Source organism: Rhinoraja longicauda, chromosome 5, assembly GCF_053455715.1.
Source record: "Rhinoraja longicauda isolate Sanriku21f chromosome 5, sRhiLon1.1, whole genome shotgun sequence".
NCBI lineage: Eukaryota > Metazoa > Chordata > Chondrichthyes > Rajiformes > Arhynchobatidae > Rhinoraja > Rhinoraja longicauda.
The window spans coordinates 60,045,983-60,073,274 of NC_135957.1; the positions used below are offsets into that span (position 1 = coordinate 60,045,983).

Consider the following 27,292-nt stretch of genomic DNA (forward strand, 5'->3'; position numbering starts at 1 on the left):
CAAAACTCACCAGGGACAACCAGTAAATTCCGCACAGACAGCACCCGAGGTCAGGATTGAACCTGGATCTCTGGCGCTGTGAGACGGCAGCTCTACATCGTCAGGTGCTCTCAATGCGGCCCCCTCTTCATTGGTGCAATCGAGTGTAGACAAGTCGGCCGGTTTGCTGAGGCCATGGAGCTCCCTGTTGCCAGCCATTTCTATTTCCCTCCCCATTCCCACATCGACTTGTCTGTCCTTGGTCTACTCCACTGCCAAGGTGAAGCCAAGTGCAAACTGGAGCAACAGCACCTTATATTTCATTTTGGCATTCTACCACTAGATGGCATGCACATTGAATTTCTAATTTCAGATAACCTGCTCCCCTCAGTCTCTCTATATCAGTCAGAGTGCTCAATGCTCTCTCACACCCTTCTTTCGCGTAACAGTACCCCCTCCCCATCAGTCCACTGTTCCTCTCTGCCCACACTATTATTTGGTCGCACACTCCATCTTCCTTTCTCATTGGATTCCATTATCATCAGGCCCCCTCCCACTACCCCACACCCAGTTGCCTCCACTAAGCATGCCCCACCCTCTATTAGTTTTGCTTAGTTGAGTTTAGAGATACAGCATGTAAACAGGCCCTTCAGCCCACCGAGTCCATGCTGACCAACGATCACCTGTACACTAGTTCTATCCTACACCTACACACTAAGGACAATTTACAGAAGCCAATTCCCCAACAAACTCTCACATCTTTGGGATGTGGGAGGAAACCAGAGCACCCTGAGAAAGCCCACGAGAAACCCATCACCAAATGGAACTCCACCCAGACAGCACCCGAGATCAGGATCGAACCCGTGTCCCTAGAGCAGCAAGGCAGTAACTCTACTGCTATGCCACTGTGCCTTTTGTTTTGGTTTATTTCATTGTTGGGAAGTGATCATCGCTAGCAAGAGCACCATTTATTACCCTTCATTAACTGCCCTTGAAAAGGTGGAGGAGGGCCACGTTGAACGACTGCAGTGCTCCTGAAGGTACACCCGTGGTGCTAATGGGGAGAGAGGTCCAGGACTTTGAACCAGCCCGATGATGAAGGAGCAACAATATATCTCCAAATGATGGTGTGTGACTTGGTGGGGAAACTGCAGGAGAGGCTGTTTCCATGTGTCTGCTGCCGATGTCCATCTTCGTGATAGAGATTATGTGTTTTGGTCGGTGCTGTCAGAGTAACATAGAGGCTTAGATAGAGTGGATGTCGAGAGGATGTTCTCAGTAGTGGGAGAAACTAGGACGAGAGGGCACAGCCTCAGAATAAAAGGGCATACCTTTAGAATGGAGATGGGAAGGAATTTTATTAGCCAGAGAGTGGTGAATCTGTGGAATTCATTGCCGTGCACATCTATGGAGGCCAACTTGCTGGGTATTTTTAAAGTGGAGATTAATAGGTTGTTGATGAATAAGGGCATCAAAAATTACGGGGGGAAGGCAGGAACATTGGATTGAGAGGGAAAAATAGATCACCCACGATCAAATGGTGGAGCAGATACAATGGGCCAAATGGGCTAATTCTGCTCCTATATCATATGATCCTATGACAATATGGGCAAGTAAATGCAATGGATTTTGTTCCTGGATGATTGGAATGGATGTTGGCATACCAGTCAGATTTGTTGCTTGGCCTTTGGTGAGGTTGAGCTTAATGAGATAATGTTTGGTGTAATAATCTATGTGGCAGCACATTCGGCCAGTTACCAAAGCTGCAGCCTCACAGCTTCAACAACCCTGGTTCAATCTTGACCTCCAGGGTTGTCTGTGTGGACTGCACTTGTTCTCGCTGTGACCATGTGTGTTTCTTCTGGGTGCTGCATTTACCTCCAACTGTTGTACAGGTAGCTTAATTGGCTCCTGCAAATTTCCCCCAGTAAAGTTTGGTGGGTAGGCAGTCGGAAGAATTGAAAGGAATATGTAGAGAAAAGGTTACAGGGAAAATTAGTCGGGGAATGGATTGCTTTATAACTAACATAGACTCGAAGGGTTGAATGCACTGCCTCTATGTAATAAGAAAAGTTGTAACATAATGTTTACTTGTTTATAAACTAACATGTGCTCATTCACACAACATTGGCCTGTATTGTAATACATCATTCCACTTATTTCTGTAACTTAGGTCTGTTGTGTGGATAATCTGTTTCATTATTTGCTATCCCAGGTGAACTTAAAAGGAAATCCTTTCATTCTTTCTTGGAATATTTTGTCAAACGTCTCTGACTGAGCCACAGTGAAAAGAGTTTTCCAATCTCCAATTATTCCTGAAAGGAAATAGAAAAAATAAATAAACGTTTGAGATTATAAAATTAAATTGCATGAGAGATAAGTAATAAAATGGATAAATCTTGGAGAAAAACTACAGGCCACAGGCTGTCTTTGCAGAGGCAAATAGAAGGGCATAGTCATCAAAATAATATACTTTCTTGAAAACAGCAATGTTTGCTGAAAAAGTATATCTCCTGTAATTTTTCTGATCAGGGCCCAACAAAATATGTGTTTGATCACACACACACTCTCTCCATAAAAATGAAGGAAGGCAAAGATATTGACCCAGAAACGGCCTAAATTGCTGAGCTGCAGAAGGTTAAAGATCTACTTTATCTGACATTGATCTTCGGTTTCTTCCCACACTCCAAAGACATATAGGTTCATAGGTTAATTGGCTTGGTACAAGTGTACATTGTCCCTAGTGGGTGTAGGATAGTGTTAATGTGCGGGGATCGCTGGTCGGTGCAGACTCGGTGGGCCGAAGGGCCTGTTTCCGCGCTGTATCTCTAAACTAAACTAAAATCTCTGTAATGGCTTTCAAAATGCTATCAAAAACTTTTAAACCATTATATATTGGTAAATGATCTACCTTCAAAAACCACTACATTTTAATCAATGTTTTGGGAAATTAAAAAAAAACAATAATTAATAAATTATTGTAGTGCTAATAATTGTGCAAAACCTCAGGAACTGCTGGTTTCATTCTAATTGCGGGGAATACATTTTGAAAAATCATATATTTGTTCTGATATTTTTTCTTAGCCAAATTTCTTTCATTTAGAGTCATAGTTTCTTGAACTTCCAAGAAACTACTGATGCTGAAATTCTGAAATAAAAGCAGAAATTGCTGGAAACACTCAGCAAGTCAGGCGGCATCTGTGGAAAGAGACGCAGATCTGCAATATTGACTTTTCCACAGAAGTTGCCTGACCCGCTGAGTGTTTTCAGCATCTTTCATTTTCCTTTGTTTTCTGATTTACTACTCTTGGTCTTTGAGTCCTGCTAATTCATTTGGTGAGGCTGTCCAAGTGAATTAGTGCAATCCAGTCCTGTCAGTTTCAGTGAATTGCATTAATATCAATGTACCCGAGCCACTCTTCTCTCCGGTCTTGCACGGTGCATGGAATGGAATGGGATCTGTAAGGATGTCCCCTAGTATAACTATGCTCTGGAGCCTAAACAGACAGATTTGGCATCCTGACCCTTCTAGTAAATTTGAGATCTCCACATGCGAATGTGATTGTAGTGAATCCTGAGCTCTCTGACTTTTACCAGTTTGATTTGTCCATGATGTCACCACTGCGCACGATCAGTTGTCACTTTTGTTGTGCTCAAAGTTTGTGACACATTGGAGGAGGCCAATGCAAACCACAAACAGATGCCTCTATCCACCTTAGGCCATAACTTCCATTAGTTTGAAGTTAGAAACAAAATGCTGGAGTAACTCAGCTGGATAGGCAGCATCTGATTGAGAATGGTCAGCCATGATCACATTGAATGGTGGTGCTGGCTCGAGGGGCCGAATGGCCTACTCCTGCACCTATTGCCTATTGTCTATTGTCTATCTCTGGATAGAAGGAATGGGTGACGTTTATTTTTTTTTCTGAAAATCACAGAGGGAGAGGAGTGTTCAGTTCTCCTGAAAATGCAACATCTTTCTCTTTTACAGACCGTGGACTACAGCCACAAATAATGGCCATTGATGTGGTTAGTTTACTGTGACCCAATAAGAATTATGTCGTGGGTGTTGAACACTACACCACCCTTCAACCTTGTGTTCAACTTTTGTCTTACTTTGATCATGGATGAAACAGCCTTAAATGGTCCTGTTTTCATCCAGTGCTCCACAGTGCGTGATAATATTGGGGAAAAAAACAGGCTGAATTTTCACAGCTCAACATCCAACACCTAAAATATTCAAATGCTGAGGACAAGGAGGAGCCCAGCTTCCCAGCCAGTTTCTTTTCTTGATTCCACAGCCTTTAATGTGGGGAGAATAGTGGTGATAGTTCTGGGCCATGGGAATATATGAGGAGTGAAAATGGGGTTGAGTAGTCCAATCAAGACCTCCTATCCCTCGAAAATAGCCCAGAACTGTTGCTGGCACATGTTTTACAGTCTTAAATCTTCAGTCCAAATGTTTCCATCATCAGAACTCTTTTGCTTCTTTTCACAGTTTCCTTATCTCTTCTTATATTATGGTTGGTCTCTCACAAGAAGCACTGTCACATTTCCTACTCTGGAGAAGCAAGCTGTCAATTTGTCATATTGACTGGCCAAGTATTATTATAAGATTCTACAAAAAAAAAAACATTCACAAGAGTCCTAAATATTAGTACAGCCTGCAACGAGTTCTTAAAAAAATAAGATTTCACTGAAAAAGTACATTAGGTTCCACAGTTCCTTTGGGATCAGGCCAGCGGAATGTATTGAAGGCCATAAAAGGGAAAAATAATGTAATATTTCCTCCTACAAGTACAGCAGTACAGCACCACATACTCTGTGTTTCATTACCCTGGTACTATGAGCCTTTGACGATCTGTTTTCCAGGCAAGATATTGAAATTTAGAAACTTTACCTTTTCGGAGAAATGACCCATTTGGGTTTTTATTTTGAATATCTTTGTAGTTCGCCATTGGATTTATGCTCATAGCTTTGAAGTCACACTCCTCCACCACTATGTCAAGCTTATCTTCACCCAACTTTCTCCCAAGGAAGTCACATATTTTTATAATTGAGGTTCTTATATCCTGTGGGATGCAAACAGGGCGATTTGTTTACCAAGCATTAATCTTTGAGATGTAAGAAAAACAAATTCCACCAGACTCCCACAGCTGTCACAGCTACATCTCCCACCCATCATGTCTCATGTCTTCTTGCAGTTTCTCCATCTCCACCAGATCTGTGTTATAGTATCTCTAAAACTAAAACTAAAAACTAAATCTGTCATCAAGGTGAGGGCTTCTGAAATGTACTCCTTCTTTTCCCCTCATCACAGTTGATGGAGTCCGCACACGTACTTCCTCCATTGTCCACATGTCTGTTCTTACCTCACTCCGCACCAGACAGAACGAAGTTCTGTCACAAAAAGACACAAAAAACTGGAGTAACTCAATGGGACAGGCAGCATCTCTGGAGAGAAGGAATAGTTGACGTTTTGGATCAAGACCCTTCTTCAGACTCTCTAGTCTACTCATCCCTTCCCACCCACTCTCCTTTGTTCCATGGCATTTGTCCTGCAACTCTAGGAGAGTCAGCACTTGTCTGCACTCCCCCTCCCTCATCACCATAGAGCCCCTCCAAGGTGAGACAGATGTACACATGCATCTCCCCCAACCATGTATATTGCAATTGACGTCTATGATGTGGCCTCCTCTACTCTGATGAGACCACGGGTATATTAGTAACCATATTGCACAGCAGCTGTTCTCTGTCTGCAGTGGCCATCCTGAGATTCTGTCACATGATATTTCAGCGCCCCCTTCCATTCTCACATTGATCGATCATTCCTCAGCCTTAATTGCCATAGTTAAGCCAAACACAAGCTAGAAAAAGCAGACCTCGTGCTTCATTTGGATAGCCCATAGCCCAATGATATAAGTGAATTTTCCAATTTCAGACAATCCACTCCCACCAGTCCACCTAGCGTCTCTCTCCATGTCCACATTTCAATTTTCCCCCTTCCCCTATTCCCTAGACTCATCACATCCCCACCTCCACCCCCGCACACCCCACCTCCCCCCCCCCCCCAACTCCTGGTTCCATCGTCCCTCCCTTATCTGGTTCCTCCTCACCTTCCAGTCTTTGTTTCACTTGCCTACATTTTACTTCTACTTGACTTTCCACCATTCACCTACCAACCTCTATCTCAACACTCCCCCTCCCCAACCTGGCTCCATCTGACCATTAATCCGCACCCGTCTGGTTCCACTAATCACTTACCAGCCTCTGACTCACCCTCCCTCTCACTTCTACGTACTGGCTCAATTTCCTCTCTGTCCTCAGCCCTGATGCAGGATTTCGACCCAAAACATAGACCATCACATAGCCTCCACAGATGTGTCACGACCCACTGATTTCCTCCAGCAGGCTTTTTTTGTGCTCTAGATTCCAACATCTGCAATCACTTGTGGGGAGCTTGTGGGGAGTGGTATCCACAATGTACAAGACAGAAAGCAAAGAATGTTTTGTACAACCAGAAAGGTAACCAATGTAATGTTGATTTTTCTTTGGTATTTTTCTTTCTGTTTAGACCTTGCGTTTGTTTTCTGTCTAGTATATTAATGTCACTTCTGCCAACAAACTCAAATAAGCTCACCACTTTTAACTTGTCCTGGATAGTGTTCAACATCATTAGTGTTGGTTGAACTGCATTAACCCAAGGCAGGTATAAATGATTCCATCATGTCCTAACTTGTGCCTTGCATAATGTCACTCTTACCTACGCTAGCAGCCAAGGTGTACTTTGGTTACCCAATTGACTTTGTGGCAGAGGTGACCCCTGAGATATTAACGTTAAGAGACTTAGTGATATCACGGGGAGGAGGTTAGGTTCTTTCTTGACAAAGATGGTCTCTGCCTAGCAATTTTTTTGGTGCTAACATTACTTGCTGCAACTTCCTCCTTTACCTGAAATTTCTACTAATTGTGGTTTTTCTAATTACCTTCTTGATTTCCTCGTAGGACAGAAATAGGAAGTCAAATTCATCTTTGTGGTTATACCAGTCACGAATATGATCAAACCAAGAGTTGTATATCACTGTTGGAAGAAATATGTGCATGATTTCAAAAGGCAAATGTAAATGTCCTTGAAAGAGTGCAACATACTCAAGGTTTACTAAAGTTCTACATACTTGGCAATTGGATGATGGCCATTGGAGTCACAGAGTCATAGAGCACAGAAACAGACACTTTGACACAACTTGCCCGCACCGACCAAGATGCTCCATCCATGCTAGTACCAGCTGACCGCTATTGGCCCATACCCCTCGAAACTTTACCTAAACATGTACCTGTCCAAATGACTTATAAATATTGCTATAGTATGCCTAAACAGCCTGCTCTCGTATGCCCTTTAGTATATTGCGCCTAAGAAGTCTGCCTTAGACAATAGACAATAGACAATAGGTGCAGGAGGAGGCCATTCGGCCCTTCGAGCCAGCACCGCCATTCAATGTGATCATGGCTGATCATTCTCAATCAGTACCCCGTTCCTGCCTTCTCCCCATACCCCCTGACTCCTCTATCCTTAAGAGCTCTATCCAGCTCTCTCTTGAATGCATTCAGACAATTGGCCTCCACTGCCTTCTGAGGCAGAGAATTCCACAGATTCACAACTCTCTGAATGAAAAAGGTTTTTCCTCATCTCAGTTCTAAATGGCCTACCCCTTATTCTTAAACTGTGGCCCCTTGTTCTGGACTCCCCCAACATTGGGAACATGTTTCCTGCCTCTAACGTGTCCAACCCCTTAATAATCTTATACGTTTCGATAAGATCTCCTCTCATCCTTCTAAATTCCAGTGTATACAAGCCTAGTCGCTCCAGTCTTTCAACATATGACAGTCCCGCCATTCCGGGAATTAACCTAGTAAACCTAAGCTGCACGCCCTCAATAGCAAGAATATCCTTCCTCAAATTTGGAGACCAAAACTGCACACAGTACTCTAGGTGCGGTCTCACTAGGGCCCTGTACAACTGCAGAAGGACCTCTTTGCTCCTATACTCAACTCCTCTTGTTATGAAGGCCAACATTCCATTGGCTTTCTTCACTGCCTGCTGTACCTGCATGCTTCCTTTCAGTGACTGATGCACTAGGACACCCAGATCTCCTTGTATGTCCCCTGTTCCTAACTTGACATCATTCAGATAATACTCTGCCTTCCTATTCTTACCACCAAAGTGGATAACCTCACACTTATCCACATTAAACTGCATCTGCCATGCATCCGCCCACTCACACAACATGTCCAAGTCACCCTGCAACCTCATAGCATCTTCCTCACAGTTCACACTACCACCCAGCTTTGTATCCCCGCTAATGTAACCCCACTTTTTAAAAAGGGAGGGAGAGAGAAAACGGGGAATTATAGACCAGTTAGCCTAACATCGGTAGTGGGGAAAATGCTAGAGTCAGTTATTAAAGATGTGATAGCATCACATTTGGAAAGTGGTGAAATCATCGGACAAAGTCAGCATGGATTTACGAAAGGCAAATCATGTCTGACGAATCTTATAGAATTTTTCGAGGATGTAACTAGTAGAGTGGATAAGGGAGAACCATTCGATGTGTTATATCTGGACTTTCAGAAGGCCTTTGACAAGGTCCCACATAGGAGATTGGTGTACAAACTTAAAGCACACGGTATTGAGGGTTCAGTGTTGAGGTGGATAGAAAATTGGTTGGCGAACAGGAAGCAAAGAGTAGGAATAAATGGGTCCTTTTTGGAATGGCAGGCAGTGACTAGTGGGGTACCGCAAGGCTCAGTGCTGGGACCCCAGTTATTTACAGTGTATATTAATGATTTGGACGAGGGAATTGAATGCAACATCTCTAAGTTTGCGGATGACACAAAGCTGGGTGGCAGCGTTAGCTGCGAGGAGGATGCTAGGAGGCTGCAGAGTGACTCGGATAGATTAGGCGAGTGGGCAAATGCATGGCAGATGCAATATAATGTGGATAAATGTGAGGTTATCCACTTTGGCGGCAAGAACAGGAAAGCAGAGTATTACCTGAATGGTGAACGATTAGGAGAAGGGGAGATGCAACGTGACCTGGGTGTCATGGTGCACCAGTCATTGAAAGCAAGCGTGCAGCAGGCAGTGAAGAAAGCGAATGGTATGTTGGCATTCATAGCAAGAGGATTTGAGTTTAGGAGCAGGGAGGTTCTACTGCAGTTGTACAGGGCCTTGATGAGACCGCACCTGGAGTATTGTGTGCAGTTTTGGTCTCCTAATCTGAGGAAAGACGTTCTTGCCTTAGAGGGAGTACAGAGAAGGTTCACTAGATTGATCCCTGGGATGGCGGGACTTTCATATGAAGAAAGACTGGATAGAGTAGGCTTGTACTCGCTGGAATTTAGAAGACTGAGGGGGGATCTTATAGAAACATATAAAATTCTTAAGGGGTTGGAGTGGCTAGATGCGGGAAGATTGTTCCCGATGTTGGGGAAGTCCAGAACCAGGGGTCGCAGCTTAAGGATAAGGGGGAAGTTTTTTAGGACCGAGATGAGAAAACATTTCTTCACACAGAGAGTGGTGAGTCTGTGGAATTCTCTGCCACAGAAGGTAGTTGAGGCCAGTTCATTGGCTATATTTAAGAGGGAGTTAGATGTGGCCCTTTTTGCTAAAGGGATCAGGGGGTATGGAGAGAAGGCAGGTACAGGTTACTGAGCTGGATGATCAGCCATGATCATATTGAATAGCGGTGCAGGCTCGAAGGGCCGAATGGCCTACTCCTGCACCTATTTTCTATGTTTCTATGTTTCTATGTATCATCTGCAAATTTGCTAATGGTACTTTTAATCCCTTCATCCAAGTCATTAATGTATATTGTAAATAGCTGTGGACCCAGCACCAAGCCTTGCGGTACCCCACTAGTTACTGCCTGCCATTCTGAAAGGGACCCATTTATCCCCACTCTTTGCTTACGGTCTGTCAACCAATTTTCTATCCATGTCAGTACCCTACCTCCAATACCATGTGCTCTAATTTTTCCCACTAATCTCCTATGTGGAACCTTGTCAAAGGCTTTCTGAAAGTCAAGGTACACCACATCCACCGGCTCTCCCCTGTCAATTTTCCTGGTTACATCCTCAAAGAATTCCAGAAGATTAGTCACGCATGATTTCCCCTTCGTAAATCCATGCTGACGCGGAACAATCCTGTTTCCACTATCCAAATGCTCCGCAATTTCGTCTTTTATAATTGACTCCAGCATCTTCCCCACCACTGATGTCAGACTAACTGGTCTATAACTTCCCGTTTTCTCTCTCCCTCGTTTCTTAAAAAGTGGGACAACATTAGCTACCCTCCAATCCACAGGAACTGATCCTGAATCTATAGAACATTGGAAAATGATCACCAATGCATCCACAATTTCTAGCGCCACTTCCTTAAGTACTCTGGGATGCAGACCATCGGGCCCTGGGGATTTATCAGCCTTCAGTCCCATCAGTCTACCTAACATCATTTCCTACCTAATGTGGATTTCCTTCAGTTCCTCCGTCACCCTAGGATCTCTGGCCACTAGAACATCTGGGAGATTGCTTGTATCTTCCTTAGTGAAGACAGATCCAAAGTACCGGTTCAACTCATCTGCCATTTCCTTGTTTCCCATAATAAATTCCCACTCTTCTGTCTTCAAGGTACCCACATTTGCCTTGACTATTTTTTTCCTCTTTACATACCTAAAAAAGCTTTTACTATCCTCCTTTATATTATTGGCTAGTTTACCCTCGTACCTCATCTTTTCTCCCCGTATTGCCATCTTAGTCATCTTCTGTTGCTCTTTAAAAGAGTCCCAATCCTTTGGCTTCCCACTCTTCTTTGCTTTGTTGTACTTCTGCTTTTTTATTTTTATGCTGTCCTTGACTTCCCTTGTCAGCCACGGGTGTCTCTTACTCCCCTTGGAATCTTTCCTCCTCTTTGGGATAAATTGACCCTGCAACTTCTGCATTATTCCCAGGAATACCTTCCATTGCTGTTCCACCGTCTTCCCTGCGAGGGCCTCCTTCCAGTCAATTCTGGCCAGCTCCTGCCTCATGCCTCTGTAATCCCCTTTGCTATACTGTAAAACTGACACTTCCGATTTTCCCTTCTCCCTCTCAATTTGTAGAGTAAAACTTATCATATTGTGATCACTGCATCCTAATGGCTCTTTTACCTCGAGTCCCGTTATCAGATCAGGTTCATTACACAACACTAAATCCAGAATTGCCTTCTCTCTAGTAGGCTCCAGTACAAGCTGTTCTAAGAATCCATCTCGGAGACACTCCACAAACTCTCTTTCCTGGGGTCCATTACCAACCTGATTTTCCCAGTCTACCTGCATGTTGAAATCTCCCATAACCACCGTAGCATTACATTTGCGACATGCTAATTTTAGCTCCTCATTCAACTTGCACCCTATGTCGAGGCTACTGTTTGGGAGCCTGTAGATAACTCCCATTAGGGTCTTTTTACCCTTACAATTCCTCATTTCTACCCATACTGATTCTACATCTCCTGATTCTATGTCACCCCTTACAAGGGAGTGAATATCATTCCTCACCAACAGAGCGCCCCCACCCCCTCTGCCCACCTGTCTGTCTTTTCTATATGTTGTGTACCCCTGAATATTCAGTTCCCAGCCCTGGTCCTCTTGTCGCCATGTGTCAGTGATTCCCACAACATCATACTTGCCAATGTCTAACTGAGCCTCAAGCTCATCCACTTTATTTCTTATACTTTGCGCATTTAAATACAACACTTTAATTTCTGTATTCACCTCCCCTCTCACACCGGTCACAATTGACCCTGACCTTACTCTCTTATCCCTTCTAGAACTTCCCTCCCCATTCATCCGAGAGTCCTTTGCAATTTCTCCTGTATTTGCTTCCCCTTTAACTCCATCTCAATATTCCCAGTTTGTCAACCCTTCCCCCCCACTACTTAGTTTAAAGCCACACTTGTAGCACTTGCAAACCTACCTGCCAGAATGTTGGTCCCCCTGCTGTTAAGGTGTAACCCGTCCCTTTTGTACAGGTCACCCCTACCTTGTAACGGACACGGAGCTGTCCGTCGAAGAATGAGGCAGCACACGAAGTTCGTTCAACACCACTTTAATTCCCTACACCACTCCTCTCTCCCCTCTCTCCCCTATCTCCCCTCTCTCCCCTCTCTCCCCTCTCTGCCGCGCGCCAGCTTCCCATACTCCCCTGGGGCATCTCGTGACCTCTCCCGAACCAAGGTTTATGTACTGTACGTGGTTCACCACCAGGGGGCGCTACAGCCTAAAACTACCTCCTCCAGCCCTCACGTAGAACTTATTGATTTCATTATCTTTGCCATTAATTTATAACCTGCCCTCAATTTCATTTGGACTATCTCTGACACCCCTCTCCTGACCTCTTTCTCTATCACAGTGGACAGACTATCCACTAATGTCTACTACACACCCATCGACTCCCAGTTATCTGGACTACATATAGGCTGATAGTACTAAAAACTGGGAAATTGTGTTTTAATTACAAACCACATTGGCCAATCAAAAAGTGAGAACTTTGCACAAATGTCATTGATCATATTTGATTAGCAAAATAAGTTGTTGTGAGTTTTCACTGTGAATTATATTTTGTATTTTCTAACAATGGACAAGGTATTTTACTACATTTTAAAAACTTTTGTGGAAATTCTGGAGCCCGAGGTCATGATTAAATTTTTTGTAGCTTCACAAGGAAACAGAGGGTGATGGCAGAAGGTGACTTCTTGGACTGGAGGACTGTGACTAGTGGTGAGCCTCAGGTTTCGGTGCTGGGCCCATTACTGTTTCTCAATGATTTGGATGGGAACATACATGGCAAGATTAGCAAGTTTGCAGATTATACAAAAGTGGGTGGTTTTGCAGATAGTGAAAAATTGCAGCAGGATCTTGATCGATTGGCCAGGTGGGCTGAGGAATGGTTGATGAAATTTAATACAGAGAAATGTGAGGTGTTGCATTTAGGGAGGTCTAACATGGGCAGCACCTACACAGCGAATGGTAGGGCTCTGGGGAGTGTTGTAGAACAGAGGGATCCAGGAGTGCAGGTACATGGTTTCTTGAAGGTGGATTCACAGGTAGATAGGGTGATCAAAAAGGCATTTGGCACATTGGCCTTCATCAGTCAGAGTATTGAATATAGAAGTTGGGAGGGCATGTTGCAGTTGTATAAGATGTTGGTGAGGCCTCATTTAGCGTGTAGTGTTCAGTTCTGGGAACCACATTATAGAAAAGATGTCAAGCTGGAAAGGTACAGAGAAGATTTCAAGGATGTTTCCAGGGCTAGAGGGTCTGAGCTAATGGGAGAGGTTGAGTAGGCTGGGACTCTATTCCTTGGAGTGCAGGAGGATGAGAGGTGATCTTATAGAGGTGTATAAAATCATGAGAGCAATAGATTGGGTAGATGCACAGAGTCTCTTGCCCAGATTTGGTAAATCGAGAACCAGAAGACATAGGTTTAAGGTGAAGGGGAAAAGATTTAATCAGAATCTGAGGGGTAACCTTTTCACACAAAGGGTGGTGGGTGTATGGAACAAGCTGCCAGAGGAGATAGTTGAGGCAGGGACCATTCCAACATTTAAGAAACCGTTAGACAGGTACATGGATAGGTTATAAGGTCATAAGTGATAGTAGTAGAATTAGGTCATTTGGCCCATCAAGCCTACTCTGCCATTCAATCATGGCTGATCAAGTTTGCAGATGACCCTAAAGCAGCTGGCCTCGTGGACAATGAAGAGGGTTATTTCAAAAATAAAAAAAGCAAGTCTTAAGGGTGATCTTATAAAGGTGTGCAATATCATGAGGGGAAGTGATAGGGTGAATGCACAGAGTCTTACACTTAGGGTAGGACAATCAAAAGCCAGAGGATATTGTTTTCTCACACAGAAAGTGATGCCAGAGGAGGTAGTTGAGGCAGGTGCTATAAAAACATTTAAAAGATACTTGCACGGGTACATTGATAGGAAAGTGATAGAGGGAAAAGAACCAAATATAGGTAAATTAGATTAGCTTAGACATGGAGTCATGTTCAACATGGACGAGTTGATCGTCAGAATTGGCAGAATTTTTACCTAAGCTGGTTAAAGAGGACCAAACTGGATTTGTCAAAAAAAGGAGATTATCTGATAATGTAGCAAGATTTATAAGTATTTTACATTTAGCACAGAAAAGAAAGGAATTGAGTGTAGCAGTTGCTTTAGATGCTGAAAAGGCATTTGACAGGTTAGAATGGGATTTTTTATTTAAAGTATTAGAGAAGTATGGATTGGGGAATGGTTTCATTAACTGGGTAAAAGCCCTTTATAAACAATCTAAAGCCAAAGTGGTGACAAATGGCCAATCTTCTCAATCATTTAATTTGGAAAGATCTAGTAGACAGGGATGTCCCTTGTCACCAGCTTTATTTGTATTGGCCATTGAACCTCTGGCAGAACTAATAAGATCAGATTTAGACATTGAAGGATTTAAAGTTAATCAGGAAAATCACAAAATTACTTTATTTGCAGATTATGTTTTAATTTGTCTTACTAGACCATTGGAATCCTTAAGAAAATTATATTTCAGGCTGGAAGAATACAGGAAAGTATCAGGATACAAAATTAATAAAGATAAAACTGAAAGGTTTTTGAAGGCAATTATGATCAATGTAAAAGAGAAAGTCAGTTTAAATGGCAAAAAGAAGGCATTAAGTACCTAGGGGTTAAAGTAGATAATAAGTTAAATAATCTGAATAAACTAAATTATAAACCACTAATTAAAAAAATAGATGAGGACCTGAAGAAATGGATGAATCTTCCAATTACATTGCTAGGGAGAGTGAACTGTATTAAGATGAATATTTTTCCGAGGATACAGTATTCACCTTTGCTAAAACAGTTAATTAATATATTGTTGAAAACAGTTAAAGCTAATGATAAAAGATTTTTTTTAACAGCTAAAACTCCATTAGTAAAAAATAGATTACTGCCGTTTGCTTGGAATAATCAAATATTACAAGTCTGGGAACAGAAGGGTATTAAACATATAGGAGATTGCTACGAAGGAAATAATTTTTTGACATTTTCTCAATTTGACACTTTCATTCCTCTAACCCTGGCACTGAATGGCAATAAGAGAGGCTCTCCTGAGACCAAGGACAGAGGCATTCAGAATGCGCAATGTAGGAACCAAAAATTGATTCGTACAACTATATTGAATGTCAAGGTGAGCTGAAACGTGATTATAAATAAATGGTAAGCGTTAAAGTATTTGATGGTAAACAATTCTTACCTTTGCCATCAATGAATTCCTCCAGAAAGTCTTCAAACTTTGATGGTGATTCCAGGAAAGAAACATAGTTTTGAAAGTGATATAAAGAAACAGCAATATCCTTTGGATTTCGAGTCACGTAAATAACCTGAATGTAAAATATTGGAAATGTTGAATATTAAATTATTAGTCTTTGTTTCTACAAGATGGTGTGGGAACGTGGCATCTCCTTGTGTGTTCTTGCCAGAGAAGTATCTACTACCATCTAATATAATCGGCCTACTCTTCTAAATACCCTTTCAGCAAGTACAGCACCATTGCTAAATCTGCTAGTGATATTTTCTTTAATATTCCTGCAGATCGATTTTTGCTATGATCTCCAGAACTGAAGGCCTCACCTGAGCTGAGTCGACCCCACCAGTGAGGCCTACCCTGACTGGCAAAGCCTGCGGCCTACAGATATTCGTCAAAGCCTCAACCTCGCGTAGCTGATGACCCAACCAGCCAACAGGGTCCGACTGGGCCCCGACGCAGAGGAACCACCAACCCAGGCAGACCACTAATTGAGTGCGGGCCCTGATGGCTTTCTTTTCTGAATTAGTGCTTTTTCTGGTCAATTTTAAAGTGTGTCGTTTTCAGTGTACATCACACCTTCTGTGACAGCTTGGAGACATGAAACTTCTTTAGGCAATCAAATTGACATATGTCACACGTTTATTTAAATTCTCAACCGAGAATGCTAATTCAAAACACATATGGGAAGATCTAGTCTTTGTGGGATGGCAAAGTGGGTGAAAGACCATTGGCAATATGGTTATAGCTCTCTCAAATTTTATTTTAATTCAAAATTAAAATTGATCAAACAGTATCACTCTTTTAGTTTAGTTTTGTTTAGAGATACGGCATGGAAACCGGCCCTTCGGCCCACCAAGTCTGCGCCGACCAACGATTACTTGTACACTAGTTCAATGTTATCCCAGCTACACGTCCTACACACTGGGGGCAATTTACAGAGCCACTTAACCTGCAAACCTGCACGTCTTTGGAATGTGGGAGGAAACCATAGCGCTCAGATAAAGCCCACGTGGTTAAAGGGAGAACGTACAAACTCCAGACAGACAGCACCGATAGATAGGATCAAACCCGGGCCTCTGGCGCTGTAAGGCAGCAACTCTACCACAGCACCACCTGCTGCAGTGGAGTTGCTTTGAACTTTGAAATCTTTGAACATTATATATTTTTACTTAAATTCCGGATGCATTTTATGTGATTATGCCGAGTTGTTTCTGCTTTAAAAAAGGCAAAACACACCCTTGCCTACTGTCCTTTGTTTTGCATTGTTCCAAAAAGTCAAGATGAATCCCTAAGTTTGGAGAAAAGGGTTGTGGTCAATTACTGAGCGTGCAACAAGGAAAGATGCCTCAGGGAATTACCTCTGATATGGGTTCTGGGACACAAATCTATTGCAAAACTGCTTTAATAACACCTGTGATTTTTGTTATTCAAACAACTTTAGGTGACTCATGACCATGCAGTCTACTGAATAAGTTATTAATTTTGGTATTTAGAGAATTACAGTTCTCTATATACAGATGATCACAACCATCTCTCATGGTTAGATACACAGAATTAATGGATTTGATGTTTACAAAATACATTTGATAAGTTGCTTCATGGAATTGTTAGACATAAATATTAGTACTATAGGTAATTCAAGATTGGTTAACAGACAAAAAATATCATATGTAATTATAGAGTCATACAGCATGGAAATGGGCCCTTCAGCCCAACTTTTCCATACTGAAAAAGATGTCCCATCGATACCAGTCCCACTCGTCCACATTTAGCCCATATCCATCTAAACCTTTCCTATGTATGTACTTGTTCATATGGCTTTTAAATGTTTTTATGGTACCTGCCTCAGCTACCTTCTCCAGCAGTGCGTTCCGTATACCACCATTCCCTGTGTGAAAATGTTGCTCTGGTTCATATTAAATCTTTCCCCTCTCTCTTTAAACGTATGTCCACTAGTATTTGATTCCCCTACTCTGGGTAAAAGACTCTACCAGGATAAAATGCATTTTCCCTATCTATTTCCCTCATGATCTATACACCTCAGGTCACCCGTCATCCTCTGCACTCCAAGGAATAATGTCCTAACCTCTCCTTGTAGCTCAGGCCCTCAAGTCCTGGCGATATCCTCGTAAATCTCTGCACTCTTTCCAACTTAAGTACATGCTTCCTATAGCAGGGTGACTTAAACTGAACACAATACTCCAAATGCGGCCTCACCAATGTCTTGTTAAATTGTAACATAACATTCCAATTTCTATACTCAGTATCCTGACTGGTGAAGGGTAATGTGTCGAAAGCCTTTGTGGCCACCTGTGATTGGATTTTAAAGTAATCCATTGACATGCATTCCAAAATACACAGATAATATAATGGGGCAAAGGAGAAAATTATCAGCCAGCCAATAAAGAGAAAAAAGTTATAAGATATTTCTTACTTTTCCATTTCCTTTCTTCAAACCTTTTGGAATTAAGCGGTAGGGTAAATGTGTGACATACAAACGAGGTGATGGCAATTCCTGACAGTTCTTCTTTGGCACCTCTATCCAAGGAACACGGTCTATTGTTCGTTTGTTTTGTACAACAGACAAGTCTCCATCAGCATAAATTAAACTCAAAATCTGTTGCATCCATGTAGTTCCTAGTGCATGACAGAAATAGGATCATAACAAGTAAAAATCAAGACCAGGAATTTCAAGAGCAGTCTCTTTGAGCCCACTTACTACTATATTCCTCAATAGTGACCCTCGGACTATCTTTGATTGGACTTTACTGGCTTTATCTTGCACTAATCGTTATTCACATTATTCTCTTTATAGCGTATCTGTATACAGTGGATGGCTCGATTGTGATCATGTTTTGTCCTTCCGCTGACTGGTTAGCACGCAACAAACGGTTTTCACTGTACCGTGGTACAAACATGACAATAAACTCAACTAAACTAAACTCAACTCAACTCAAAGTTGGAGCTGATCTTCCACCTCACTGCCATTTTCCAACACTATAACCATATTGGTTTGTTCCTGCAACGGTCCGATACGTATCAATGGCTAAGCTCCCACATCCATCTAGTGTAGAGAATTCCAAAGATTCACCACCATCTGGATCACGAAATGTTTATCATTTTTTGAATGATCTAACCATGATTGAAAACCCTTCACTCCCCAGGGCCCATACTCTGCCGATTGCTGCATTCCAAGGACTATTGTGTGCAATGATTTGTAAATTGGATTGCAGAATAGATCTCAAAATTACAATCTCCAAAATATTACGTTCACAAATTCATTATTTTCAAGTAACTTGAAGCTAAAAGACGTTTTTTAAAGTACCTATATAATGCCAAATATAAATTGACCTTTGGTCCTTCCTTGATAACCAGAACAAAACTGTGCTGCATTTCTCACATTTTTATATGCAGATTCAATTCAGTTTCTAACAATCAGTGCACAATGAAGGGTTTCAAATATCTACAAGTGTTTTTGATTTTGTTGCCTACGAACTTTTTCCTTTGGCTTCGACTTTGTTCTTTTCTCGGTTCATCCAGGTTTAGTTTAACTTGGTTTAGTTTAGAGATACAGCATGCAAATAGTGGTACAGATGCACCACACAGGAGCATTACATTTCTCCCAGACAGTACTGATCACAATTTTAGATTGGCTTCTATTGCTGTTTTAATTCTTCGCAGGTAAGTTTGAGATTACTTGCTCAAGATGCATTCTAATCTTATTAAAATTCATTTCAGGCTGTTTCTTCTTTATGTCTTTTTCAATTCTTGGTTTAAACCTTATATTTAAAGCATAGCATTTCCTAGATATTTCCTTTTATGTTATTATTTGGTTCCCATCATGAGCTCCAGTTGTAATCACCTATGAATTGATTGTTATACACCAGGTAAGATTGGAGTTTTAAATATGCTCTAACATTATATTCTTCTTTTCCTTTGAGGAGTGAATAGGAAGGTTGGAATAATGTAAAACTTACCTGATTTCGGATATGTGACTGCAATCACATCAGTCTCCTTTATTTCTAACTGATGAATTTCTTCCAAGTATTCCAGATGGTGGATGTTATTGATGAAGTTACAACCTTTGTACTGAAAAAGGTTACGTTTATTAGATGTTGTTGCCATGTTGAGAAGTCTAAATAAAAATACAAACACAAATCAATCACTGCCAAACTAAAGCAACGATTAAACACTTCATGAAGATACAAGAGATTGCAGATTCTGGAATCTTGAGCAAAATACAGCATGGTGGAGGAACTCAGCAGATCCAGCAGCATCTGGGGAAGGAATCGACAGGCATCGCTCAGGGTCGGGTCCCTTCTTCAGACCTTTCTTCAGACTTTAGGGTTCACATGGACTCTGAAGAATGAGTCAACGCTCCCAAAGCATCACCTGTCTAATACCTCCACCAATGCTGCCTGACCTGCTGAGTTCCTCCAGCACTGTGCCTCACTCAAGAAGCATTTCAAATGAGGTACAACATTTCAAGGCACTTTACAAGAGCAATTATCCAACAACTTCACCAAGCAACTTCAGGAAAATGTGTGGACTGGTTGGTCATCTGATAGGCTGCTTAGAAAAGGGAACAGTAAAAAAGTGTTAAGGTTTATGGATGGAATTTCAGAATTGGAGCTTGGGTAAATGATCACATTGAATGGCGGTGCTGACTCGAAGGGCCGAATGGCCTACTCCTGCACCTATTGTCTGTTGTCTATTGGGAGCTGTCGGGGCGGACGACGCTTCCAGTCTGAGCGGTGGACAGGTCGGTGGCTCCAATCCCAGCGATGAGACTCGACCGGCGAGACCGCCATCGGGCAGTGGTGGGTGACTCCATTATCCAAGGTGCGGACAGGAGATTAGCGGCAGGCGAGACTCGAGGATGGGGTGTGGCCTCCCTGGTGCCATGGTTCAAGATGTCTCCAACCAACTTCAGAACATCTCAATCAGTACCCCGTTCCTGCCTTCTCCCCATACCCCCTGACTCCGCTATCCTCAAGAGCTCTATCTAGCTCTCTCTTGAATGCATTCAGAGAATTGGCCTCCACTGCCTTCTGAGGCAGAGAATTCCACATATTCACAACTCTCTATTGTCTATTGTCTATTACACTTTTAGTTCAGTTTAGAGATACAGCGTGGAAACAGCCCCTTTGCCGACCAGCGATCCCTGCATACCAGCACCATTCTATACACTAGGGACAACTTAAAATGTCTCCATAGCCAATTAACCTAAAAACCTGTAGACTTTGGAATGTGGGAGGAAACCAGAGCTCCTGGAGAAAACCCAAGTGGTCACAGGGAGAACATACAAACTCCAGAGACAGCACCCGTAGTGAAGATCGAACCCAGGCTCTTGGCGCTGTAAGGCAGCAACTTTTCCACTGCACGACTGTTCCATCTCTACTATTATTTATAATGAAGGGGTTCTCACCTGAAATGTTAACTCTGTTTCTCTTACCACTGTTGTTGCATGACCTGCTGAATGGGTTCAGCAATTTCTGTTTTATTTAAAAATAAAAGCAATTTATTTAAATGTTTTTTATTTGCCCTGTGCTTTGCAGAGATACTGCCATAAACTATATAATGATTTGTGGCTTCCAGTAAATTCAGTTCAGTTCAGTTTAGTTTATTGTTACGTGTACTGAGGTGCAGTGAAAAGCTTTTTGTTGTGGGCTATCCAGTCAGCAGAAAGACAATACATGGTTACAGTCAAGCCATTTACAGTGTATAGATACATGATAAGGGCAAGGTAATGCCAGCAAAGTCTGATCAAGGATAGTCCAAAGGTCACCGATGAGGAAGATAGTAGTTCAGTGAATATGGCCAGTAGAAAGATGTATAAGCAAAAGAGCTTTTTTTCCAAAAGGTAGCATTTGCTGACCTCATTTTTTTCTCCAATTTTTTAATGAGTGGTATTTTATAAAAGTAGCTTTTTAAAAGAGAAATATTGGCCTACCTCGTTTTTATCAGGTCAATTGTTTAAGAGGAATTTGTGTAAGTAAAGTCTACCTGAAGGAGTACAAATTCTCTCTGTCTCCGCCTCTACTGAGGACCTGTTATCCTACCTGCTGCCCTCCCAAAGGGACAGTCAACTTTGCTCTGATTGTCCCCCATCCCTGATAACTCTTAAGTCATGTACTCAGAGCTAGAGAAGTCTTCTTGTGACAATCCGGGCATTACAGAGAAGTAACCCAGCAGGGAAGTCGGCACTGGAATGTCAAGAGAAGCCTGAGGGGTTGGAACGGGGATAGCCACCAGTGCAGATGGCATACTGATGATGGCATGACCAGAATAAGCCAGCAATTGAACTACCTACTTGGACTTTCACATGAATAAACAAGCAATTCCTAATCTAACTGCTAGAGCCACGACAGCAACATTGTTTTGCCAGCGACATACCCTGGTATATTGTGTAGGAAAATAACTGCAGATGCTGGTACAAATCAAAGGTATCACAAAATGCTGGAGTAACACAGCAGGTCAGGCAGCATCTCAGGAGAGAAGGAATGGGTGACGTTTCGGGTCGGGTCTGAAGAAGGGTCTCGACCCGAAACGTCACCCATTCCTTCTCTCCTGAGATGCTGCCTGACCTGCTGAGTTACTCCAGCATTTTGTGATATCCTGGTAGATTGATGCGGAATTTTGTCTCTCCAGTCTGAGCCTAAAATATAACCTGAATTTAGTGTAAATGTAGGCGGGTGGAATGAATGCGAAGAGTTTGCTGAGTGGAGCATACTGAGTATCACCAAAGATTGTTGAGGTAGCAGATGAACAAAGCTGCAGCTCAGGACCATGTGTATAATCATTTAAGGGCGGCACAGTGGTGCAGCAATAGAGTTGCTGCCTTACAGGGACAAAGACTCGGGTTCGATCCTGACTATGGGTGCTGTCTGTCCTGAGTTTGTATGTTCTCCCAAACTCCCGGCTGATCATTCAAAACAGTACCCCATTCTTGCATTCTCCCCATATCCCTTGATTCCATTAGCCCTAAGAACTGTATCTAACTCTCTCTTGAATACATCTAGTGAATTGGCCTCCACTGCCTTCTGTGGCAGAGAATTCCACAGATTCACAACTTTCTGGGTGAAAATAGTTTTCCTCATCTCAGTCCTAAATGGCTACCCTTTATTCTTAAACTGTGACCCCTGGCTCTGGACTCCCCCAACATCAGGAATATTTTTCCTGCATCTAGCCTGTCCAATCCCTTAAGACCCCCTCTCATCCTTCTAAATTCCAGTGAATACAAGCCCAGTCGATCTATTCTTTCATGGCTGAAACCACAGGCCACAACAGTCCTCAGGGCCAGGTACACCCCAGATGTAGTACTGAAGAACCAGATTCCAGAACAAGCTGTGCCATTTGACAAGCTATCAAAGTTTAAGTTTTGCCAAACGATATTCATTTTTCAACTTGAGACGCTTGTTCAATATAATTTATTCAAATAGACTATTAAATGAAGATTTAGCAATCATCTCGCTAGATGCTGAAAAAGCATTTGATCAAGTAGAATGGCCCTATCTTTTCTCAGTGATGGAAAAATTTCAACTAGGTGAAAATTTTTGTTCATGGGTGAAACTTTTATATACATCCCCAACAGCTAGAATATTAACTAATCAAATGCTGTCATCTAAATTTCATTTATCTAGGGGTTGTAGACAAGGATGTCCACTATCACCGCTTCTATTTGCCCTTATTATAGAACCACTTGCTGAGAGTATTAGATCAAATTCAGATATTCATGGCTATAACACTAAACATACAACCAATAAAATTTCTTTATATGCGGATGATGTATTAATATATATTACAAAGCCAGAAATTAGCATTCCGAATTTATTAAATCTCATAACTCAATTTGGTTCATTTTCAGGTTATAGAATTAACTGGTACAAAAGTGAAATTATGCCAATAATGGAGCATAATCCGGCCATACTTCAACAATTTCCTTTTAAAATTGCCTATGAAAAGTTTAAATATCTTGGAATTTACGTGACTAGGAAATATACTTCTTTATTTAAATTAAATTTTCCTCCTTTACTCACTAAATTACACAGAAATATCCAATTTTAGAAAACACTTCCTATATCATTAGTTGGTCGTAGTAATGCTATAAAGATGATCTTTCTTCCACAGCTACTATACTTATTTCAAGCAATTCCGATCTATCTTCCAAAAAAGTTTTTTTTTTAAATTGATTCAATTGTTACTAATTTTATTTGGGACTACAAGACTCATAGAATAAATAAAAGACATCTATGTAAGTCTAAAATTAATGGAGGAATTGCTTTACCTAACTTTTTATTTTATTATTGGGCGGTTAATATTAAAAATATAACTTGCTGGTTGGATGATTCTGATCAACAACCGGATTGGTTAAAGATGGAGAAAGAGGATTGTTTACCATTCGATATTGGTGCGATCCTCTTAGCTCCAATAAATTTAAATAAAAAAACATATGGAGGTAATCTCATTATACACAGTGTTATCCGTACCTGGAAACAATTAAAGCTTACGTTAAAATTGAGTAAATTATCTGTTTTCCTTCCTATTGCGAATAATCCTTCTTTTAAACCGTCTGTCTTAGATAGAGGCTTTGCTCAATGGAAAAGTTATGGAATTAAAAGGGTGGGAGATCTTTATCATAAGGGAACTTTTCTTTCTTTTCAGGATTTACAGCAGAAGTACGGATTACATGTTAATAATTATTGTAGATATTTACAACTTAGAGATTATGTAAAATCACACATGCAAGAATATAAGTTTAGAGGTCCAGAAACACTTGATGTATGCCTGAATCGACATTATAATTCAAATAAATTAATATCCTTTATTTACAATACTCTCCTTGACACTGACATTCCGTCATCAGAATCTTATAGACGAGCATGGGAGGACAAATTGAATCAATTTATAATGCAAGATATATGGGATGAAAGTTTACAACATATACATCAATGTTCATTGAATACTAGACATTCCTTAATACAATTTAAAATAATACATAGATTACATTATTCGAAGACGAAATTAAATAGGATTTTTCCTAGTATCTCTCCTATTTGTGATAAATGTCAATTTCAAGAAGCTAATTTAACTCATATTTTCGTAACTTGTATAAAAATGCAAAACTTCTGGTTGGAGATTTTTAAAATAGTTTCTAAAGTTATTAATAAAAAATTAGATATGGATCCAAAATTAATTATATTAGGATTATCAGAACATACTACAAATTTTACAGCAAGTCAGGTACATTTTCTTGATTACAGTCTAATAACTGCGAAAAAATTAATACTTAAATTTTGGAAAAAAACAATAACCCCCCACAATTAAAATGTGGACTACGGAAATGACAGAGACCCTGCATTTGGAAAAAATAAGGTTTGCCTTAATCGACAAACCTGAGTTATTTTTAAAAATATGGTCTCCATTTATTGAATTTTTAGAAAAGTAAATGGGTTTGGCACAGGACTAAAATAAAAAATTTAAATTAAAAGTTGAAACTTGAGTTAGGGGTTGGATGTACAACTGTGGTTATTGTCTCCCGGATCTACTCCCTTTAATTTTTATTGTTAGATCCTTTTTTTTTTTTTTTTTTTAACCCTCTTATTCTCTCTTCCCAAGTTTATAGTTTTATTTTTTATTTTTACTTTCTCTCTTCAAAAATTTAAAAATTGAAGCTATGTAAGAACTTTGTAACAAATGTGTTTTTTAATTTCTATTTGTACATATGCTTTTCAAAAATAAAAAATAAAATAAAAAAAAAGAAAATGGTTTTCCTCATCTCAGTCCTAAATGGCTACCCTTTATTCTTAAACTGTGACCCCTGGCTCTGGACTCCCCCAACATCAGGAATATTTTTCCTGCATCTAGCCTGTCCAATCCCTTAAGACCCCCTCTCATCCTTCTAAATTCCAGTGAATACAAGCCCAGTCGATCTATTCTTTCATGGCTGAAACCACAGGCCACAACAGTCCACAGGGCCAGGTACACCCCAGATGTAGTACTGAAGAACCAGATTCCAGAACAAGCTGTGCCATTTGACAAGCTATCAAAGTTTAAGTTTTGCAAAGAGCACTCGGCTTCAGACCACATTGCAACCTTCACTCAGAACTTCCCCAGGGTGGTGTCCTTGGCCCAAATGAAGCAGGCTATTTCTGAATGCAGCAAAACCAAGGCCACATTCAGGCAGGAGCTGATAAGTACTTTGTGACAATCAGTTATGTATGAGTAACATTCAAGCCATAAAGTGCTAAGATTCCGCAATGGTAATGCCATTGAATGTCAAGGGTAAGGTGACCAGAAATTTATCTTAAACAGCGACTTAAAGCGATAGAAAAAGTTTTTCCTCATCTCCGTTCTAAATGGCCTACCCCTTATTCTTAAACTGTGGCCCCTTATTCTGTACTCCCCCAACATTGGGAACATGTTCCCTGCCTCTAACGTGTCCAACCCCTTAATAATCTTATACGTTTCAATAAGATCCCCTCTCATCCTTCTAAATTCCAGTGTATACAAGTGATGCAAGGAGGATTGCTTTTACCTTGCATATGGAATTCAGCTCCCCAATCCAGGTTTAGGGCAAAACTCAGGTCAGGACTGTGGCACTGGAGAAGCCCAAACTAGGTGTTGGTGAGCAGCCAGTTAGTAAGTGCTGCCCAACTTGAATCACAGAAGCATAAAAAGTTATGGGTAAATATGCATAGGGTTAAGGTGAGGGGGAAAAGATTGAATAGGAATCTATTAAATCCTATTTAAAATCCTACCGCCAAAGGGTGGTAGGTGTATGGATCGAGCTGCCAGAAGAGGTAGTTGAGGCACACACTATCGCAACATAAAAACATAGAAACATAGAAAATAGGTGCAGGAGTAGGCTATTCGGCCTTTCGAGCCAGCACCGCCATTCAATATGATCATGGCTGATCATCCTAAGTCAGTACCCCATTCCTGCTTTCTCACCACATCCCCTGATTCAGTTAGCCACTTGACGTCTGTTAGGAAGTACAAGGTTTTGCTGGGGTTCGTTGTTGTTCTCCCACCACACATTTAAGAAACATTTAGACAGGTACATGGATAGAACAAGTTTAGAGGGATATGAACAAAATGCAGGTAGGTGGGACATGTTGTGGCAAATTGGGCCGAAGAGCCTGTTTCCACGCTGTAAGACTCTATGACTCTATGGGCTTAATGTAGATAAATGGGATTTAGAGTCTCAACCCAAAACGTCACCCATTCTTTCTCTCCAAGATGCTGCCTGACCTGCTGAGTTACTCCAGCATTTTGTGATACCTTCTAAATGAGATTAATGCCGATAGCTATCATGTACAGTGTGGGATGGTATCTAAAGGACCTGCGACTGTGTGTTGAGACTCTGTGACTGTATGTGCATCACTTGCTCTTGAGTAGTTGCAAATCCGACTGGCTTTGCGAGTCAATTGTCCTCGTTCATTAGCTGCACAAGTGATTACTGTGTCTATCATTGTTTTTGTCCACACCCATGTTCCCTTCTTATTTTCCTGGAGCCTATTGAGCAGCCATCCTCTGGTTACCAAGGGGAGTGTTTCTTTAATCTCTGGTGCTGCACAGTGATCGAAGTGACAACCATGAAATCTATTCACCGCAGCTCAGGTGTAGCTGCAAATGGCCCGGTACATGGACGGGTCTCCGAGTGAGCTGCATGTCTTAAAGAGATGGAGAACTGCTTGCTCATTACACAGATAGAGTCTTAGCCCCCTCTGATGAAATAAACAGGTACATTTCTGAGCATTGTGGCATCCGGTTTTTATTTATTTATCTATCTGGCCAGTAGCCGCATATATAGGTCTAACAATGGCAGGATCTATACAGTGAATGGTAGGGCTCTGGGGAGAATTGTGGAGCAGAAGGATAAAGGAGTGTAGGTACAAAGTGCTTTGAAAGTGGTGTCACAGGTGGAT

The 27,292-nt window shown here is 41.4% G+C and overlaps 1 protein-coding gene across 2 annotated transcripts in view; it reads right to left on the bottom strand.

The window, feature by feature from the left end:
* Nucleotides 1–579: 579 nt before the first annotated feature.
* The window catches only part of LOC144593694 (amine sulfotransferase-like), a 51,466-nt gene continuing 24,753 nt past the window's right edge, over nt 580–27,292 (bottom strand). For both annotated transcript variants that reach the window (XM_078399648.1, XM_078399647.1), the window contains exons 2-7: nt 19,340–19,497; nt 17,797–17,999; nt 15,309–15,435; nt 6,966–7,060; nt 4,880–5,051; nt 580–2,294 (exon numbers count right to left, since the gene is read on the bottom strand). In XM_078399648.1, the coding sequence (XP_078255774.1) occupies nt 2,179–2,294; nt 4,880–5,051; nt 6,966–7,060; nt 15,309–15,435; nt 17,797–17,999; nt 19,340–19,487 (861 nt within the window). In that variant the 5' untranslated portion in view covers nt 19,488–19,497 and the 3' untranslated portion in view covers nt 580–2,178. The remainder of the gene's footprint in view (nt 2,295–4,879; nt 5,052–6,965; nt 7,061–15,308; nt 15,436–17,796; nt 18,000–19,339; nt 19,498–27,292) is intronic.